Here is a 20,744-nt window from a genome sequence, read left to right as displayed (position 1 = left end):
TGTTTAAGTCACCATTATGTTGCTCAGTGTTTTAGGTTTCTTATAAAATAACGGTTTTCTCCTTCAGTGATTCTGCTTGTTAACATCAGGTGTCTTCAATGTTGGCAATATAAAATAAAGATAATATAAAATATTTAATTTTTGAAGTATGTCTGTTATTCAGATATTTTTGTTTATTTTTTGTGTAAACTTTACTCTTTTTAAATGGTTAACTTTTAATGAATATTTTGATTAATTAGTACTCAATTCTAATTTGATCAATTTAATTAATAATATTGTTTGTAATCTGTTGCCACAATTTTATTGATTAGATAAAGCATTGTTTTAAAGCAAAAACTGTTTATATCTGAGAAACTTTTAAACAACATACAAACTTGAAATGACATATACTGTGTGATACAGAGTACACATATTTTGAGTGTCCTTTATTTTCATGTAAAGAACCACGATTGCCCCGCTTTGCCATAGTGTAGATACATTCCTAGCTATAGTTTGTCTATTGCTATTATAAGGAGGATTATGTGTAGAGATTGACAATAAAGGTCCCAGAATGTTAAATCATATTTGATTTAACACTCAAACCTAGTTTGAAAGCAACAGAGGTTAGTGGCCTCACTGACTCTCCTAATTAGAGGAGGAATGCCAAAACTGCCTGTCTAACAGGCACAGCGAGCATCTTGCCTGATAGTAGAGCAGACGCAGAGAGAAGGCCTTCATTTCTGACTCAATTTAAATGAGAAATTCAGTGTTATTTCAAGATTAGGCTCCTTTGGGTTTTGGATTCAGGGTTTGATCTACAGAACAGGCCCACTTAAGAGTGTTTACCCACATGATGGCTAACGCTTGTGTTTGATAAGCCCTCTTGAAAAATATCAGTGGTTTGCCAGCTGTTTGTCTGTCACCAGTTGTAATAGAGTGCTGAGATGATTGCTTAACACCGGTTTGTAGATATGTTTGTGCCTTCAGCTTTGCCATCAGACCATTTGAACTTGAAATACTTTCTTATTTAATCCTCCTTTATAGCTTTTTAACATTTACTTCAGCTCGATCAGCATCAGTTAACAAGTTAGATACCATAACTGCTTCTTTACTGATTCAGTGATGGGATTTCAGAAGTGGCTGTGTATTCAGATTAAATATATATTTTTTATATTTTATACTGTATTAAATTGTACTGTAAGAAGTTGAACCTACGTAGCTGTTATACTCTATCTTTACAAAGTTCTCTTCTTTAACTTGCACCTAAAAGGTGTGCGTTTGCTTTATTGCTCAATTATTTCATTATAGTCAGTGTTTTACCAGTGGAAGTTCTTTTTTAGGTCTCTTAAAGAATGAAAAAAGTACTTTTTTTCCTGGACTGATTATTCATGAGCGAAGAAGTCAGATTTGAAATTGCCTACTTGTCTGTGTCAGCCAAGAATCTGCCATTAAGATGAATGGAAATTCATAATGGATAGCTTTTTCCAGGTATTATAGACCTCCTTGAGTTTGACACAGAATTGTCAATGCTACATTTCCACCTTGAATAGTGTCTGTCTGAGTAATGTTGTAGGAAAGCAAAGATTTCCTGCATCGTGTCCATTCGATTGTGCTCGTTGACCCAGTGTTGTCGTAATTTATGTTGCTATGTTACATATCACTTCATGCATGTGCAATTTTGGCTGGCCAGGTCTCTTGGAAATCCTCTTTGTTTTCATTCTGGATCTGGGGCAGGGATGAAACCAAACACTGTGGGGTGTTAATAACTAGTTCATTTATTTGTGTGACTGAATGCAATTTTATCGCCTATAAATAAGAAATGATGAATTGAGATGTTATGTTATTAAGCCGGAGGCTGCGATATTGAACTGTTTTTGCTATAAAATCCTTTGTTTTGAGTTTTTGGAGAAGTTTATAATATCATTTCTTTTTGTTCATAACTATAAAGCTATTTGGAAATGTTGCACACTTTCTGAGGATGTTGCCCCATGAAGTAAACAGAAACCCTGGATAGTCCATTAACTTATCACGGCGGGTGTCACGTTCAGAAGCTGACTGATCTGCATTGACCTTTGGATGTCTGGTAAATCACCTACTTAATGAGTCATTGTAGCAAAGCAGTTTTGATGGCCGCAGCAGCTTTTTTTATGGGTTATTTAAACCATATTTATATATGTAAATGATAGTTTAGACTATAAATTCTCACTGCATTGAGCTGCATTTAAAGCAATGCTGTCATTATCTATATGCCAATTTGCTATGGTGCTTGATAATGTTACTCATTCATACCACATTCGTACTCTGTCTTGCTTCTGTCTCAGACTAAGATGACTCAGGATTTTATCTCAAGACCAGACAAAACTACTGGGATATTCCTGAATTGCCGTGACATTGTCTGATTTATGTAATACTGATTTATACAAACTTTTAATACATGAGAAGTTTATAAGTGACTTACATTTTAGAACTTTTTTTTGCCAATGAAGAGCCGTTGTGCATTTACGACCAACACGTAGTTTCGTTACTGACTGAATCAGCTGCTTTGAACGAATCAGTTAAATGAGTCAGTCAGTTGCCTCCATCTACTGATGGTTTAAGTTTCATATTAAAGAGTTTAATAATAATAATTAAGTTTAAATTATTTTTAAAACATGAATCTAAACAGTATTTATCCAGTTGTAACTGTACCAATTTGCCAGTGCAGTGCAAATATGTGATTTTATTTGATTGGTAACAGCTCTATATATTGTCTTATTCTAATTTATTGAAGAAATATACAAAAAGCACAGCACAGCTCAAAAAATTGAAAAATATTGACATGTGACATTACAATACTAGTGCTTGGCAACCATAAACAGTTTAAATTATTAATTAAGTTACTTGGGTATTTAATTTAATTTAATATTGACGTTAATTGTAAACACTGTTGTTATTATAATATTGTTTGTTATTAAATGCTATATTAAACATCAAATAAATTATTACAAATGATAAGACACTTTTACGACCCAATATAAACAATGTCATGAGATTGAACACTAGTCTCTTACTCTTTTTGTTAAATCACCAGTGCAAAATATTTGAAATGCAGTGATTGTGTATGGCTACCGATGCTTTTATATTTAGCACTGTGGAAGATAAGAATGCTTATCTCAGCAGTCATTGCTTGGAAGGAGCAGCTGCTAGTAGACTAATTCAGGGCCCAAGCAATGCCTGTCTTTGTGCAACTAACTCCTACATCTATATATAATGTGTGTACATAAGCATATATAATATTTGTGTCAAGCTAGATCTGTACATCTTTCACTGACCGAATGGCAGTGGGACTTAACTTACTGAAGTTTATAAATACATCTGTATAAATAAATAGGTGTATGTTCTGCGGCTCAATTTAGAATAAAGAAACTCTCTCACATTTAGTTCAGTGTTTAGAGGCCAAGTATGAGGGTTGCCTACCTCTGCATCCTCTGTTTCTTTCACACTAGTCAGTATATATGGGTTTGGTCAAGCTATATTAGTCTGGAATCTATGAAATGCCAACTCCCACTGCCAGCAATCTCAACATGTTCAAGCAAGTTAGCAGACTGTGCTTTATACTGACTAAGTGTCAGTTTATGTGGGCAGATTCTTTTTATGTTCAACCTTGCTGAACCCATGTTGGTGCTTGCACAATACATACTCACAATTCCAAGATTAATTAATCAGTGGTACAACACAATGTGGAATTTGATAGTTTCATAAACCAGAGGCCTTTAGATAACACATATTGGTCATAAACTCATAAATAATGAATTTGAGTGAAACAACAATATTGACAATCAGAAAAGAAAACCACTTATTCTCTTTGCTAGATATCTTAAGCTGTAATAATTCACCTGAAACTGAATGTAAACAGAATTGAAGGCCTAGAAATACGGTGGTGGACGAAGTACTCAAAGTAAAATATTACTCCAGTAAAAGTTCAAGTACTTATTTTCAATTTTACTTGAGTGAAAGTACAAAAGTACTTGAATTCGAATGTATTAATGTATTATTAAGTATTAAAGTAGACCATAAAACAATGAACCATTTTTTAGTTATTCTAGTCAGCACTAATAAGAAAGATTTCTGCAGATAATATACAGTATATATATATGTATATATATTGATTTACAAATAAGCAAACTTTTTATTTTGCTACCAAAACCTATTATACATTATCAAACCTTAAACTGCAATACACTAAAATATCAATTTAAGTTTTATATAATTTGAAACTGCTGCAGCGGAGAAGATGCATGGACATTACTTTAGAAGATGCAGACATTAGCATAAAAAGCTCAGTCTTTTACAGCAGGTTTACTTCCAAAATAACTTACAGTCATGACCCAAATATGATTTCATTTAAATAGTCAAAACTAAATTTTGCCATTAGTAACTCACTTTTCACGCCATCAGTTGCACGCACATTCAAGCTCTGACGATCTCTTGCCTCATTTTGACCGGATCATTGAATCAGCGAGTTGTTGATTCAAGAACAGCAGCAATATCAGTCCTTGGAATAGGATAAATCTGACATTATTATCGTGTCTCAGGTGCTGGTTTCTTCAGTTTGGATTAACAAGGAACTGTATGTTTTTACGGAATTTAGTGCTGTAAAAGTACCATATTATGCTTTGGAATGTACTTAAAGGGGCTGTTGTTGTAATACAAATTAACAAATTCATCCACCCCGCTGTAAAAAGTGAAATATTATAAATCTCTAATACAAATATAATAAATGTTTGGGAATGTTTTCTGCATTATTTTAATTTTTAAAATTCGATTACTCTTCTACGCGGGCTGTATATACAGACTGTGGGCCATATGTTTGACACCCCTGCCCAAAAGGATTCTGTAAATCCATATATTTCAGAGCAAGTGTTAGATTGCTGTTCACTTTGGCCAAATGTCTGTTGTTTAGTGTAATCTATATCATATGTGTCTCTTCTACAAAATAGAGGTCAAGGGACACTGAGCACTACGATTGCATCACTGAATGTTTGGCAGAGGAATTGTCGTGTCTGTGTGAACAGCGCGAATCGTGTATGACTCATTTACTGAACTGAACAATAGGAATTTTAATCAAAAGATTTGCAGCTAATTATCAGAGTAAACAAAGCATTGAAGAGAATGTCCCCTCAGGAATGGCCAAGTTTGGTTTGTGTGCATTTGGGTATTTATCAGCGAATCAATCTCTTCTGTATCCTGGCCAAACTAAACACAGATTAGCAGAAAGTTGAGTTTTCTTCCCCTCTTCTTCGATGTGGGGCAATTGAGCACGTTGTATCTGGTGGGACTGGTGTTCCTGTGCTATGCAGACTCGGAGCGCAGTCCCATGGGAGCCGGGCAAGAGGCTCCAGCTCCGGGGCCTCCATTGTTTATACTGATGGATTCCAGATGCTGGCAGAGGGAGCAGCCAAACTCCAGGGGCCTACGCCAAAAAACCAGGAAGCAGTCCAGCGCTATCTGAAATACTTGGAAAACATTGCTTAGCGTTCGTAATAACCTAGAAATAAGTGAAAGGGCCAAAACCTGATCTGAATTTTCAAACTGATTATTAGTGATCACTTGACATGTGTTGGTTTCACAATTCAAAATAGTTGCTTCAAGGAATATGTAAGGTCCAGCAGTATTTGCCTCAGAGAATAGTGTTAGCGTCTAGTTGGTCTGCTAAATGTGTTTGAATTTCAGTATTGCTATAGGTCTGATGTTGTGTTTTGGTGACATGATAATGCTTTACATGTTCAATTTGTTAAAGTTGCAATGAAATGGGAGTAGCTACAGATCTTTTCTTCCTCAATAATACATACGTGTGAATTACATAGTACTTACATACTTGGTTCTATGCATCGACTGGATGAAGGTGAGATTGGAGTTGATTGTAAGGAAGGGTTTCACTGGAAGATTGATTATGATATTTTAATGAAACATTCGGAGGGAAAAAAGAGATTTGGAGATTAGGTGGATTTTCATTGATGACTCTGCATTAGGTATCATGCACAAAAATGCCACACAAGATTGATAAAGGTTAAAATATTGTTCAGTAGTTCATGATATTTAATGCTTGATTTGTAACAAATTGAACCTTATTGTAAAGTGTTACCAGTGACATCATTATGGTGCAGAGGTGTAAATGACTATCCTTGGTGATTAGCAGCTTCCTTCCTTTTCACATTATGAACACAGATCCAGTGTCAGCTAGACTCTCCAACACTAATCATCAATGAAAAAAAAAAAACGTCAAGGCTGACACCAGGTCAGCAACTAAAGCTATAAAGTGTCAACATCAACTTTTCTTGCTTACTAATTTCTCCCCAAATTCAGTCACTCTGTGATTGGATTGTTTTTCCTAACACTGAGGCATTGTGAGCTGACAGATTTATCATTTAACAGCACACCTGTTCCCTCCTGTCAGTCTCTGTGATGCTGTTCTTGCATTTCGGGTGTAAAAAGAGACAGCTGCACCCACAAGAAAAGGAGTCAGAGAGACCCAAGAAAACACTAGCTTCATTTAGCTGCCCTAGTAGGGATTAATAAATAACGCCAGCGTGCACCTGACTGGAATGCTGCTCAAGTCCGCCGTTTGCAGAGCACTCCGGAAATCGCGCACAGACGCAGCTGATGAGCTTGACACTATCGTTCTTGTGTGTGGGTCTCTGGGAAAGGCCATCTGCAGGCTCTGTCTTGGCCTTGGCTGAATCTCCTGAGGCCAGACAGAGCTCCACTTGATCCGTTCATACATTGTGATGCTAATGGCTTAGAGCTCTGCAACACGCGTTGGTATATTAATGTCTGTTTACATGTACTTAGTGCTGGGATGACACCTATTTATGGATGTGCATAGCCATTTAAGTCACATTTAAAAATCTACATTTTTTTATTGATTCTAGACTTAAAGCTAACTATACTATAACCATTTAAAAAAAAAAAAAACTAGATTTTTTAGTGAATGTATGAAGTCAGGTCAAGTTCAACCACAGTTTACATTAACTAATTATAGACATGGTCCACCAATTTTTGACAACTACAAAGTTTCAAATTAATTGTCTTAATTTTATATAACATTACGCCTAGTCCCAGATTAAAATGCATGTTTGAGCTGTCTTAACTGAAAGCAACTTGCACTGACATATCTTAAAATTCAGTGCCATTGTTTTGTCTCGAGATGCACACCAGTAATGTTATTTTTCTCTAAGGAATGTTAATATAAGCTAGGCTACATAACTGTTTCTAAACAAACTAAGGCCTAATCCTGGCTTAATATAAGCCCTGTCTGTGCAACCAGGCCTTAATCTATATAAAAAGAATCTATTTTTTTTTTAAATATTACATTATATTTATATTTCTAAACGGTTTTTATTATTATTTTAGGGGCAGTTTACATGTGTCTGTGTGCATTTAGGAACATATTCTGTCTTAGTGTTTAGGTCAATGAGTCCCTGTTTACTTAAACAGATTTTTGGATGATATTTGCAAGAAGGAAGCAGAATTGTAATGTTTATGTGTTTGTGGAAGGCCAGCTTGACAAAACTTTGCGGTTTTGCATGAATAGCCAAAAACATTATGCACAACCTTTCTGTCCCGCATTTGTGAAGACTAAAAAAAATGTGTTTGGATTTTTGTAGTCTCCTGTTGATTCTCTGCCCCAAGAGCTGACATGCATTTCCTTGCAAACCAAACTTCAGCAGCCTGGGCCAAAGAAGTGTTTTTTTCTCGATAAACTCCAAAAATTCTCTTAAATTGCTGTCACTCTTTAAAAAATTCCTCTATTGTGCACACAGAAAAATAACATATAAACAAGTTTAAAATGTGGTAAAAAGTTTGTGTAAATTTATGGCAACTGTATATTCTCCGTTCTTTCTTGAATATATGGCAAGACTTTGTTTCAAAGAAAATGTTTGTACATATATATATATATATATATATATATATATATATGTTTTTTTTAAATTATTGTAGTGTGCCCCCTGTAGCACCCCCTAAAGGCACTATTTTGCCTATTATACAGAATATTCTTCAGAGATTAGGCGACTTTTATAATTATAAAACTTGAATTTTTAAAAGACAATTGAATTACAACATTTATAGAGATATGTAAATGTTCTGTATGGTTATTTGATTTATTCTTTTATTCATTTTAACTATTTTTTTTGTTTGTTTTTCGATTGATCCTGGCACTCTGCTGTAGTATTATTGCTCTTGGAGCAAGCAGACCCAGTTGACAAATTTTGCTTACATTCCTATTAACATTTTATTTCTGAATATTCTCTGAACATTCTAAATGTCCAGTTTTGAAAACGCTTTAATGAATTTTACGTTTAACTTTGAAAGAACCTTTCCATAATGTTAGCCAAAGTTCTGAGAACATTTCCTGTTAGATTGGGAGGAGCAGCTTCATGTCCATTCACTTGCATTTAAATGCATTTGATTTATTTTCAAATGTACTGTTCTTATTTTGAACACACCCCGAAAAGATCCATCATATAATTTCCCGCTCCTTTAAGTCTGATCTTTCTCTAAGAACTGAATCGCTATTCGCTACATCTCACTTTTCTCCTCTGGCACCCTTTTGTTAATCTATATAGTCTTAATTGAAAACAGAGAGCTGATCTGAAAGGGACTTTTCGAGTTTTTTTTTCTCCATGTTATACCCGTGTGGAACTCATCTGCTTCTGATTTCCTTCCCCCTTCAGTCCTGTAGGGCCTGATTGGAGGATCGTCTCCAGCTGTGAGCGATGACTGCCGTGCTGTGGTATTTGTCCTGTTGCGGGGAGGTTGGCTCTGCTGCTAGGACAGCCAAAGCCCCCTCCCTCTCTTTCAGTCTCCATTGGGAACACAGCTGGAGGGATAGTGAGTGGAGACGCTCGATTTGATCTCCCTCTTCCCTGAGCATTTACAGTCACTGGATACTTCGATCTCTTCAATGTCCCAAGCATTCACCAAGCTCATATTTTCAGGCTTAGGCCTCAGATGGTGAGCCCACAGTTATTTAAGGTCACTAGGATTAACAATGTAAGGGTTTTCGGGAACAGATTCACCTTACTCTATGTTGACAGGCAGTAAATATTTTGTTTTGCGTGTTTATGGCGAGTGAGTGTTTTTGTCCATTTTTGCTCTAAAAATGACTTTATAACTCCCTCGAACAGCTGGATAGTGAGGGCTCTTCCTTCAAAACCCCTTTAAGGCTAATGCACATTGCCTCTGAAGTAAACATTGACTTACAGCAGGATGGGAGAGAACTATCAAACATCAGCTATTCATTCAGTGCTGCTCTTATCGATTCCCTTTCCTGTCTTTAAAGCTCTGTTTTCATTGGACAAATAGCTAGATTGATTTACACAAACCTGCTGTGTCCATTAAGCTCAGGTTGGGTTAAAATGGTCAAATTACTTCTAGAGCAATGCACTGGGCAGAACTGTGTAAACACACAGGCTTTGGTCAGGATTTGTTTAGACTGTGCTGTTACTGTCAGCAGCATTAGTTTGTCATTTCCTTGGTGGTGACTGTAAGTGGAGCGTACTCTCCATTGCCTTGTTTCCTCGGCGATTGTTGCATTTGGAAAATAACGAGTGTTTTTATTTTGCGCAATTGCTTATTTTGTTAGAGCAATATTTTCAGAGCTAAAACAATAGGATAATAAATTTTGGCTTCTTGGGTTTGTGGATTTCAGATCCGGTGGTTAGAGCAAAACTTATGTGTTTTAAATAAGCAACAGTTTACTTTCTCTGATTTATTTAAAGAAAAAAAAGTTCAGCTTCAGTTTTCTTTCAATCATATTTAACAACACATCATTTATTTGTTTGTTTGTTCTTATTTTATTCCCTTTGCATGCGATACAGAATGTCTAAATGTCAAATTCGCCAGGTTTCCCTCACAATGCCAGTGTACCTCTGGTCTAAAATCTATTAAAAACACAGCCAAAATAGGTCAGACTGTCGTAAACAGAATATCATGTGTGTTTTCTGGCCCTTGTCCAGGACCTCTGCAGTGCTGGATATATAGAGCCTTTTTCACAGAGTTGTGAATTCTGCAAGACTGCTGATCAAATCTGTCTCACAGAGATGCTGTAACTTGCAAATGCCTGTCCAGTCGTTTCCAGTTGCGACTCGAGGCGAACCATCCACTGTTTGCTTGATTGGTGGTATAATTTTGGTTTAGCGTGAGCCAGATTTATATTCTAGCCCTATATACTCTATATATTTATATTTAAAAAAAAAAAAAATATATATATATATATATATAAGGTTCCTTTTGATGTACAGAGATATGATATGAAGTGTTAACTCCACTATTCATGAACTACTATTCTCAAAAACAGGTCATCTGGCACGCACCTGAGTTTCAGGCCATGGGGCAACCCATTATTCTGCATGCTGAGTTAATTACTAAATATTTGATGAAAAGCAGTGGTTCTGACACCAGATATAACTGATTATTTTGCCTGTTCTCCGATTTAGCCCGACCTCACCCATATACCAGACCACCAGCCTTACGATAGAATAGGGATTGGCACCGTCATAGGGGTGGCCTTGCGTCAGACTTTCTGTGAAGTTTGAAAATATGGCCAAAACAACAGCCACAACCGTCATGGTTTCCAGCTGTTGTCGACAGTTCTGTTGACAGTGGTTGACTCATGGTGTTTAAGGTTGGGGAGGAGGGCCTTTTACATGCAGCGTGTCAGTTGGCCAGTTGGCTCTGTGTGGATGGGAGCAGATGCTAATGGGTGATATCACCTCTTTTTTACTCATATGGGAGCTGAAACTTAATTTCCAAATCCTCTCACCAGTAAAGCAGCTTTAGGTTTGCCTATCCCTTTTCACAGTGTGGAATAAACACTCCGGTAGCCATCGATTTGTTAGCGAGATTACAGATGGTTGGATCGGATGCATGGATGCACATCCTACGTCTTGCTTAAAATCTCATATGTGCTCATAATGCACTGACTATACCATAGCCACTTTTCTGTTCTCGTCTGGGAGAGTTTGATTTAAAAAAGGAAGCAGAGAGTATGTAACAATGACCAGAAAGTATATTGAGAGACCACACCGCAATAATCTGTTGAGGTTTGAATTCACTTACATAATTAAAATCATTAGAATTCCCCATATACTGAGTTCTCAAATGTGTGTAGTGGTTTGGAGTCTGAACTCTCCAGCAGGAGTCTGCCATACCACACATAGCATGTACTTCAGTTTAAGAAGAAAAAAAAACTGGTGCCATATTTCAAGTCAGCAGCTCTCTGTAAGTATCGTTTTGTTTAGATGCTTTTTTTTCTGTGTTTTTGTGGCACAGCTTTGGATGAGTTGTGACAGGGTTTGACCGACTTGAGTTTAAGCATTTTAAATGCGCTTGGTTTGGACAAACTTTGACCAAAAAGATGTTTGTGATGCTAAAGGGAAAAACCTCTCTTTTTCTTTTGCAGTTGTAGAGGCCTAGATATTGATGTCAGCATTGACTTGTTGAAACTACTCCCATAATAAAGTCCTTATGAGAATATTTTCTCCTGTATAAAAATGAAAAGCAGCCCCTCCTATACTGTAGATTTGTAGTGATTTCTCATGCTTACCATAATTGTTACAGGATTTCTACAGCATGTTAGACAGTGGAAATATGGACTGAGGGTATTATTATTTTTGCTAATATTAGTAATGATTGCCATACATACAGTTTACAATATGTTGCTTGTTAAACACATTATGCAAGCATTCATGTTCATCTTTTTGAATATCTGATAATTAAGTTGCATGATTATTGTTGTCACACCAATAATATCCAATTGTTCTTACTGCTTGTTATAATATTGTGATGATGCAAGCAATACGGTACAGATTTTTTTAAGCAATTATTTTCCATAACATAAAAATAATTATTAGTTAACTGGTATCAACCAGAATTTAATCAAAATATCAGAGCTGCTTATTTCCATACAACAAAAATGATCAATGATCACCAGCTTCTGCAACCATTTCTGTTTTAAGAAGAACTGTTTATTCTCTAGTCCTCCAATAACATCATAGATCATGCGCAGTGCTTTACTTATTTGCATACATTTTGGTCACAAACATTTTCCACAATCCACAAAGCTTTAAATTGTTCACTAAAATCAAGCAACACTCATTAATCAAACTTTGTCTCTGAAATGTCCTCACAGGCAAGACCCAAAGGAGAAGGACTGACTCCATACCAAGGCAAGAAGAGGTGCTTTGGTGAATACAAGTGCCCTAAATGCAAGAGGAAGTGGATGAGTGGGAACTCCTGGGCCAACATGGGACAGGAATGCATCAAATGCCATATCAATGTTTATCCTCATAAACAGGTACAGTATCAGTCTTTTAACAGCTCATAAGTTAGACTATATTTCTAAAATACTACATGCAAGTTTTTCTAATCTGCCAGTCAACTGTGTGAGTGCAATCTTCCAAGAAGTTCTTATGGATGGGGCCCAGCAGGTACCCTTGAAACCTGAGACACAAACCCAAGGCATCTGTCTAACCCAAACACCCCCTGAATTCAAGAAGGGGTCCTTTTTCAGGAAGTCACGAACTTATCTACACTGTAGATAAGCTGCATTTAGATTGATTTGTTGAAGTTAATAAAGTCAATTCATTTGGATAATTCCACATGAAGTATATTTTTAAGTAATTATTTTGCATCATACATAATAAGGCAAAAATAGAAAGCATTATTCGGCAGCCTCAGTGGTTAACCTTGCTTTTAAAGAGTCACTCCACAGTTCAAGTAAACATGCAAATGGATATATTTTAGCAGCTCTCAGTAGGGAAGCATTCATTGAAATTACCTTCCCTACAAGTAGTTTTGCATCCAAATGCATTAGCGGTCGTTGTGCCGAAGGAACCAGCTGTTGAGATGGCCAGCTCTTCCACAGGACAGAGTATTATGGCTAATACCCTTCTGACAAGCAAATTCTTTAGCTTTTCAATCTCACCCACTTAACATGTTTCCTGCTGTAAGCGTGTGAGAAGCTCGCTGCAATATATATCAAAATGCCTTTAAGGGTTTGCAGCTGGCCCTCTTTCCCAGTAACCCAAGCAAGCATATGAAAAATCTGTTTTTATTGTTCTCTCACAATGGAAATCATTCTTCTGTCGTGCTGTATGGAAATCGTTCAAAACTCCAGATCGTACGCCATAAAAACATTTTATACCTCCAGTCATTCCCGATGGATGATGAAGTGAAAGTATCTTAGTAGTGCCAATGCCACACTGCTGTGTAAAAAAGCCCGACATGTGCCAGAATGTGCTCAAGAAGCAGGCGTCCGAAGATCCCTGCTTTTATCATTCTCATACTTAACGACATGCACAGGGAACACGGCTGACATCTTTACAGTATGAGAGCAGACATGGAACAGAGGTATTATATAAAGTCCTCCCAAGCTTCCTGCGCTTTTTTCGGTTTTGGCAGGAATTCTTTCTGCTTATTGGGAGCATCAGGCCAATGTTGCCAAATTATTAATTCACAGAGGTATTAGACATTTCCTCTCATTATCATTCACAAAAGCCTTTGGCTCTCGAGCAAACACTCCCTCGGGTTACAACGCTGTCTCCTCCCAATGGCCCGTCGTAACCTGGTTTTCCGTAATTCACGGAGCGAACTGAGACGAACAGGAAAGAATAACAGCATTGTAAAACGATCTTCCAAAAGCAATGGGTGGGAAAACAAATAATTGCAGAAGTATTATTTGTGATCAACAGCCAAAAAGATTTGGCTCGCAAACGTTCTCAGTGTCTTTTGCGTCGCGTCCAAGACAAAGATTCGCTGTAGAGTCTTCCCTCCCTGGTTGTCGTCCTGAGCGATGGAATCCTGTAGGCATCTAAAATTACTTGGAGTCTTCTTGTATAACAATCTACGCAAAATAATTGAGGGGAAAAAATTTAATGAAGAATTAATAACAAAACATGTACTGCTGGCAAGCTTTAAAAACACAACAAGGACGAATTGGCTCTTGATAACAGTCCCAAACAAATTTCTGACACACCCCTGTGGTTGGTCCATTGTGGTTTTAGACTTGGACCTTCGAGATCCTGATATTTCGTCTCCAAAACCATATCTCCAAAGAGTCTAGCCAAATGCTAAAAGAAATCTTCAGTTTCAACCTGACTGATGTTGTGGACAGAAATACACATGCGCTCAAAGGGTGATTGAAATGTTCTGCTCCTCTCAGCGTCCTTTAGAGAAACCCGATGGCCTGGACGTTTCCGACCAGAGTAAGGAGCACCCGCAGCATCTGTGCGAGAAGTGCAAAGTCCTGGGCTACTACTGCCGCCGTGTGCAATAAGGAGGATCCCGATATCGTGCCCCCCCCTTTCCCAACACTTCTCCTACCAAGCGCTCCAGAAAAAGTGAAAAGTGCCAAAATATTAATGTAAATATCTCTAACGCTAGTAATGGCTTTGTGTATCAGCAGCATGCAACGCATTTATTGTGTATAATGGACAATTGAATATGTTTGGAACAGTATTTCTATCCGTACGGGATGCAGTGGATTACCTCACCGTTGCGTTCCCAGATTGTGTGTTTACAGACTCCCTTCATTCTCCCTACCAAGTGAACTTTGAGGATGTGCCGAGCACTAAAGGTTTTACGTTAGTCGAACAAGGGCCCAGAGTGCCTTTGCAGAGTTTTTGGGTCAATAGCACATCATGTTAACTGTGAATTAACAGAGGGATAATGGATTTTCCATCCCTTGCTTTCGTGTCACATATTTATTTATGTTTGTATATCGTATCGTAGTGCAATTGAATTAACTAAACTGGGATAATTTCATCTGTGTTTATATCTGGACAGGTATTGTTTAACCCCACCTCTTGCCATTAGAAACTACTGTAGAATAGAACTAATGCTTCGGTTTAGCGCATCAGGTAGTTTGTATATTCCACGTACATTTATGAATTGCCAAATGTGAGATATTTTTGTCAGGTTGGCTAATTGCAGCCCTGGAGGCACCTAGAACCTTTGAATCGAGTTGTTGGCAACTATGCAAAACCATTGCAGCTTATGCAGTTCCTTTACATTGTCGCAAAATCGGACGATTTTTGTGGATGAGCGAAACAAAGCCACGACTTGATGATCATCACGGTCCTTTGAAATGTGATCACGTATGTCGTCAATTGTTGCCAGAGAACTGCTTCATAAAGTATTTTGGTACAGGGGTCAAAATGTGAGCTTTTCAGTCCGTGTCCAAGCATTCAAAAACATAACGCCTGTTCTTCGCTGAGATATTGGCCTCAGGATAAAGAGTGTTTGAATGAATTATTTCACTCTTAAAAATAAAGGTTCCAAAAGCTGGTTTGCATAGCAATGCCATTCCTCAAATAACCTTTCATTGAACAGTTCTAAAATAACCCTTTTTTACTTACCGTAAAGAACATTTGATTAATCTGAAAAACCTTTTGTGCAGTAGAAAGTTTCCATGGATGTTTCTTCAATGGAACCATGGACGCAAAAAGATTTTTTTATTTTTATTTTTTAACCTAAATGTTGAATTTGACCCTTGCACTAAAATGTTTCATTAAAAAAAATCCGCTGTTTACACAATCATTCTGATCGTATTTCGGAATGAAAACTTTTTGCGTAACCCTATATGTTTATGCTTATACATTAGCTGCAAACATAACTGATGAATTACACCCTGTTTAAACTGTGATTTTTGGGAAGACTTTTCTATCTGAGTGGACATATATATTAGTTGTAAAGGGAAAAGAAGGACAAAGTAAGTAATGACGAAGAGTTTATTTGAGATGTAATGAGATTCAATTTTGGCGAAACATTTGAATGGTCAGAAGACTTTTTGGACCGAGACGTATTACTGAGAGAATTATGATAGGAGCTCGTTAGTATTTGTATGGAAGTAAGTGTGTACAAGATCTCATCTATGTGCCGTTACCTCTTATTATGGCTCACACAATGTATTAATCAATCATTTGAGTGTGACCCAGGATTATTGAACAATAAATGTAGCTTTACGTGTTCCGGTGGGAAGTTGCAGATGGATAGTGTGAGAACTGACGTTGCGTTGTTAATCCTAGATGTACATATGAAGTTAAACGCATTTACATGGTAAATACAATGTGTATAAATGTTTACTTATCTTTGGAGTCCACATATTTTGTGTAGTTAATGTTTCATTTATTAGAACTCGATATGAATCTTCTCTGAAGGGAACGTCTAGTGCCTTAACACAGTTAAAAATCTGGATTTTTGCTAGAGGATGTCACGAATGATGCAGAGGAATTAAAGAGCTGATTAGATGTCTGAAAATATAAACCACCAGCTAATTCTACTTTTGATTTTCTGATGGGAGATTTAAGGAGTCAATCATTTTTTCACTGTTAGATAAAAAGCAAGGCTGTTTGTGTAAGTCGCTGCTTTCTTCTTTGGATGTCGTCATTGTTTCTGAGAGCTTTTATTTCATGGTTATTGTGTTTTTGCCGGTGTTGCTAATGGCTTCACTGTGCGTACATTCTTACACGCCAAGGTTTACTTCAGGCCTCATTTAGGCTGGAATGAGTTTCTCTGCTTTTTGATAAACACCGTAATGAAAATAACCAGTGAAATAAACTATTACTGTGGATTCATCTTAATCATTGCGGATCACCCATAGCTGATAGTCTACAAATAATGATTTCCTTGCAGTTTTGGGATCAATTCAATTTATTGTCAGTTCTGTATGCACCACTAGATCAAAGCCTAATTATTATTTTTGCTTTACTATTGCAAAATAATTGCATTGCACTATATACATGACTAAAAAGATAGCCCTGAGTTTGGCGGATTTGTGTAAATGAACTTCCCCTGTTGATTTCTGTTATATTGAATGAAAGACAGAGATTGTGGTATTGATGGTGTCCACGCATTTAAAACTATACAAAGTGCTTTTTTTGCGCATGTGTTTTTGTCTTGAAATACATATACTTGACTTTTATAGCTCACTTTCAGTATAAACGTGTTATTTTCTATTAAAGGTATGTGTATTTTGGAAACAATATAGAAAATGAAGATTTTGGAGCAATTTTTTTTTTTTTCGGTTTCCCTTACAAAGATACTAGTATGTGTTTTATGTATATATTCGATTGCCATCATTATCAAGTTACCTGTTTCAAAATGTTATGATGCAATATTAAAACTTATGTGAAAAAGGGCAAATTGCTGAGATGCAAAAGATCTGGGAGCTTTTTTTTTCCTTTGATGTTTTACAATAATCTTTGGTTATATCCTACAGAAATATTTATGGAAGGATTTTGTTCTTTTTTTAACAATTCAATTCTTTTTTTGTATAAAATATGCAACAGAAGCTACTCTATGAAGAAAATATTGATGACTACATAGAATATTATTCAATGGTTGGTACATAATTATTATGCCCTTACAAGCCATTTTATTTGTTTTGTTATTAGATGTTGTTAGTATATCGTAACCTTACCTGTTATGAGCATACATGCGCTTCAACATTGTTTAGAATTGTTGTGTCTGCAATGCATGAATGGTTTGATTTGCATTTATAGGAAACCTATAACACTCGCTTTAACATCACCACAAACAGCTGTTTTTAACATAACAGAGACTGACTCACACACTGTAAGTCGTAGGGCCTTTTTACTGAGAGGTTTTATAGATGCAAAACAGTGGCAAAAAGACTTGACTAACCGAGTCATTGATCATAACACTGAATTGCACGTACAAACCTTTTACACGGTCGAAATGTGTTAGTGAATCAGGTTCATACTGTATGAAACTGAGCTCTAGTTAGCCGTCTCCAGTTACTGCCAGGTCCAGGAATGATGTCGAAATGCTTTTCTTCACATTTGTGTGGGGCTGAAAAATTGTGTGGGGTTGAAGTTTGCATGTGCATGTTTTTAAATGATTCAAGAAATATAATTTGTGCAATGTATTCTTATTTAATATTAATACATGTTTAATTCTTGCCAAGAAATCTTTTGTAGAATAGACCTCTCTAATTGTTAGTCATTAATAAATGCCTCTATTCACTCCTAGGATTTCCAGTACCATTAATAGATTTATTGAATGTACTGATTTAACACTCATGTTTGTAATGTCTGTAATATATTTTTCATCATATTGGAGTGGACCGAGCTACAGAAAGCATTGATGGTGGAATGTACTAGAATGCGAGACTAGATGAAATCTGTAGCTCAGTGTCCATGAAACGGCATTCCGATATGTGCCTTATTTGTTAGTTAGGAAAACTGAAGACTGTGCTTTTAGAAGTTTATTCAATTAAAAAATTGACTAAATGAATCATGACTCTGTTTCATCTCTTGTATTAGCACACAGTGATATTTGTTGGTCTGTACTTTAAGCTTTTTCTCAAGGTTAAAAAAATTCCAGCAGTATACCATTTCAACTATAATTTTGAGGTTTTTGTTTTACAGATTGCACATTGTTTGTAACAAACTAAATATATTCGAATCAATCAATCTGGTCATATTAGAGTCATTTTCTGTGTGCATCTTTCTTTTTTTAGAACAAAAACTTGAACATTAAAACATATTCCAGAGCTGAGATATTGAGACCCCACATAGCATTTATCCCACTATCTTTATAATGGCATAAATGCTATGTGGGATGTCCATATCTCAGCTCTGGAAGGGTCTAAAGTCTCCATTTTTGCACTCAGGTCTGTCGTTTTTTTTTTTTTTTTCGGGTAGAATGTTTGAGTTTCGATATCTCAGCTCTGGAAGGGTCTAGAGCCTCCATTTTTGCACTCAGGTCTAAGTCTCATGGCCCTCTATCAGAATCCAGAGTTTTGAGAAGATTGGAGAAACTAAATTTTTCGCCCGAAAAAAAAAAAAGAAAGGGGTACCACTGTCGTTTTTTTTTCGGGTCGAATGTTTGAGTTTCGATATCTCAGCTCTGGAAGGGTCTAGAGCCTCCATTTTTGCACTCATGTTTCAGTCTCATGGCCCTCTATCAGAATCCAGAGTTTTGAGAAGATTGGAGAAACTTAATTTTTCACCCGAAAAAAAAAAACGAAAGGGGTACGTACCACTGTCGGGTTTTTTTTCGGGTCTAATTTTTGAGTTTCGATATCTCAGCTCTGGAAGGGTCTAGAGCCTCCATTTTTGCACTCAAGTTTAAGTCTCATGGCCCTCTATCAGAATCCAGAGTTTTGGGAAAATTGGAGAAACTTAATTTTTCGCCCGAAAAAAAACGAAAGGGGTACCACTGTCGTTTTTTTTTTGGGTTGAATTTTTGAGTTTCTCTAATCTTCTCGAAACTCTGGATTCTGATAGAGGGCCATGAGACTTAGACCTGAGTGCCAAAATGGAGGCTCTAGACCCTTCCGGAGCTGAGATGTGGAGATCCCACTTAGCATTTATGCCATTATAAATATCCAACACTTTCCCTACAAAAAAGGGGGGGCCAACGTGTTACATAAATCCCATGAAACTGCCTGAAGATCGGTTATAACGGTACACAACACACACATTTAGAGGCTTAAATAACTTGGAATGTTAAAGGATGTATAGCCAAACCAGGTGTTATCAGAATCCCGATATTGACACGGATCCATCACAACATGTCTTCATATTAGGGACTAAAGTCAGTGTTGGCAGTCAGGTGCTGGAGGAGTGGAGAAACGGATGTGAAGAGGACACAATCAGCGCCAACACACACTCATCCACATAAACACTGCTGGGCTTACAGCACTGATCTGGCACTGCACTACTGTGTACTAGACCAGACAGCAGGTGCACACGCACACACACCGCAGTCAGTGTGTGAATCTCATCAAAACCAGATCCTGGTCACACTTCACCCCAAAATATAAAGCAGGAAATATAAAGACTTGGTCCTGAGTGCCAAAATGGAGGCTCTAGACCCTTCCAGAGCTGAGATATTGAGATATTTATAATGGCATTAATGCTACGTGGGATCTCAATATCTCAGCTCTGGAAGGGTCTAGAGCCTCCATTTTTGCACTCATGTTTCAGTCTCATGGCCCTCTATCAGAATCCAGAGTTTTGAGAAGATTGGAGAAACTTAATTTTTCGCCCGAAAAAAACAAAACGAAAGGGGTACCACTGTCTTTTTTTTTTTTTCGGGTCGAATTTTTGAGTTTCGATATCTCAGCTCTGGAAGGGTCTAGAGCCTCCATTTTTGCACTCAGGTTTAAGTCTCATGGCCCTCTATCAGAATCCAGTTTTGAGAAGATTGGAAAAACTTGATTTTTCGCCCGAAAAAAAAAACAACGAAAGGGGTACCACTGGCGTTTTTTTTTTCGGGTCGAATTTTTGAGTTTTGATATCTCAGCTCTGGAAGGGTCTAGAGCCTCCATTTTTGCACTCAGGTCTAAGTCTCATGACCCTCTATCAGAATCCAGAGTTTTGAGAAGATTGGAGAAACTTAATTTTTCGCCCGAAAATGAAAAAAAACAAAAGGGGTAACACTGTCGTTTTTTTTTTCAGGTCAAAATTTTGAATTTTGATATCTCAGCTCTGGAAGGGTCTAGATCATCCATTTTTGCACTCAGGTCAAAGTCTCACAGCCCTCTATCATAATCCAGAGTTTTGAGAAGATTGGAGAAACTTAATTTTTCGCCCGAAAATGAAAAAAAACAAAAGGGGTAACACTGTCGTTTTTTTTTTTCAGGTCAAAATTTTGAATTTTGATATCTCAGCTCTGGAAGGGTCTAGATCATCCATTTTTGCACTCAGGTCAAAGTCTCACAGCCCTCTATCATAATCCAGAGTTTTGAGAAGATT

The 20,744-nt window shown here is 37.0% G+C and overlaps 1 protein-coding gene across 1 annotated transcript in view; it reads left to right on the top strand.

Annotated features, from left to right (window-relative positions):
* The window catches only part of zcchc24 (zinc finger, CCHC domain containing 24), a 40,791-nt gene extending 22,515 nt beyond the window's left edge, over positions 1-18,276 (top strand). The window contains exons 3-4 of the mRNA XM_039672297.2: positions 12,152-12,316; positions 14,183-18,276. Coding sequence (XP_039528231.1) covers positions 12,152-12,316; positions 14,183-14,296 — 279 coding nt within the window. The 3' untranslated portion in view covers positions 14,297-18,276. The remainder of the gene's footprint in view (positions 1-12,151; positions 12,317-14,182) is intronic.
* The last annotated feature ends 2,468 nt before the right edge of the window (positions 18,277-20,744 follow it).

This window comes from Pimephales promelas, chromosome 11, assembly GCF_988280905.1.
Source record: "Pimephales promelas chromosome 11, fPimPro1.hap1.1, whole genome shotgun sequence".
Taxonomy (NCBI): Eukaryota; Metazoa; Chordata; class Actinopteri; order Cypriniformes; family Leuciscidae; genus Pimephales; species Pimephales promelas.
The sequence above is the reverse complement of the archived record's forward strand: the minus strand, read 5'-3'. Positions and strand labels throughout refer to the sequence as shown.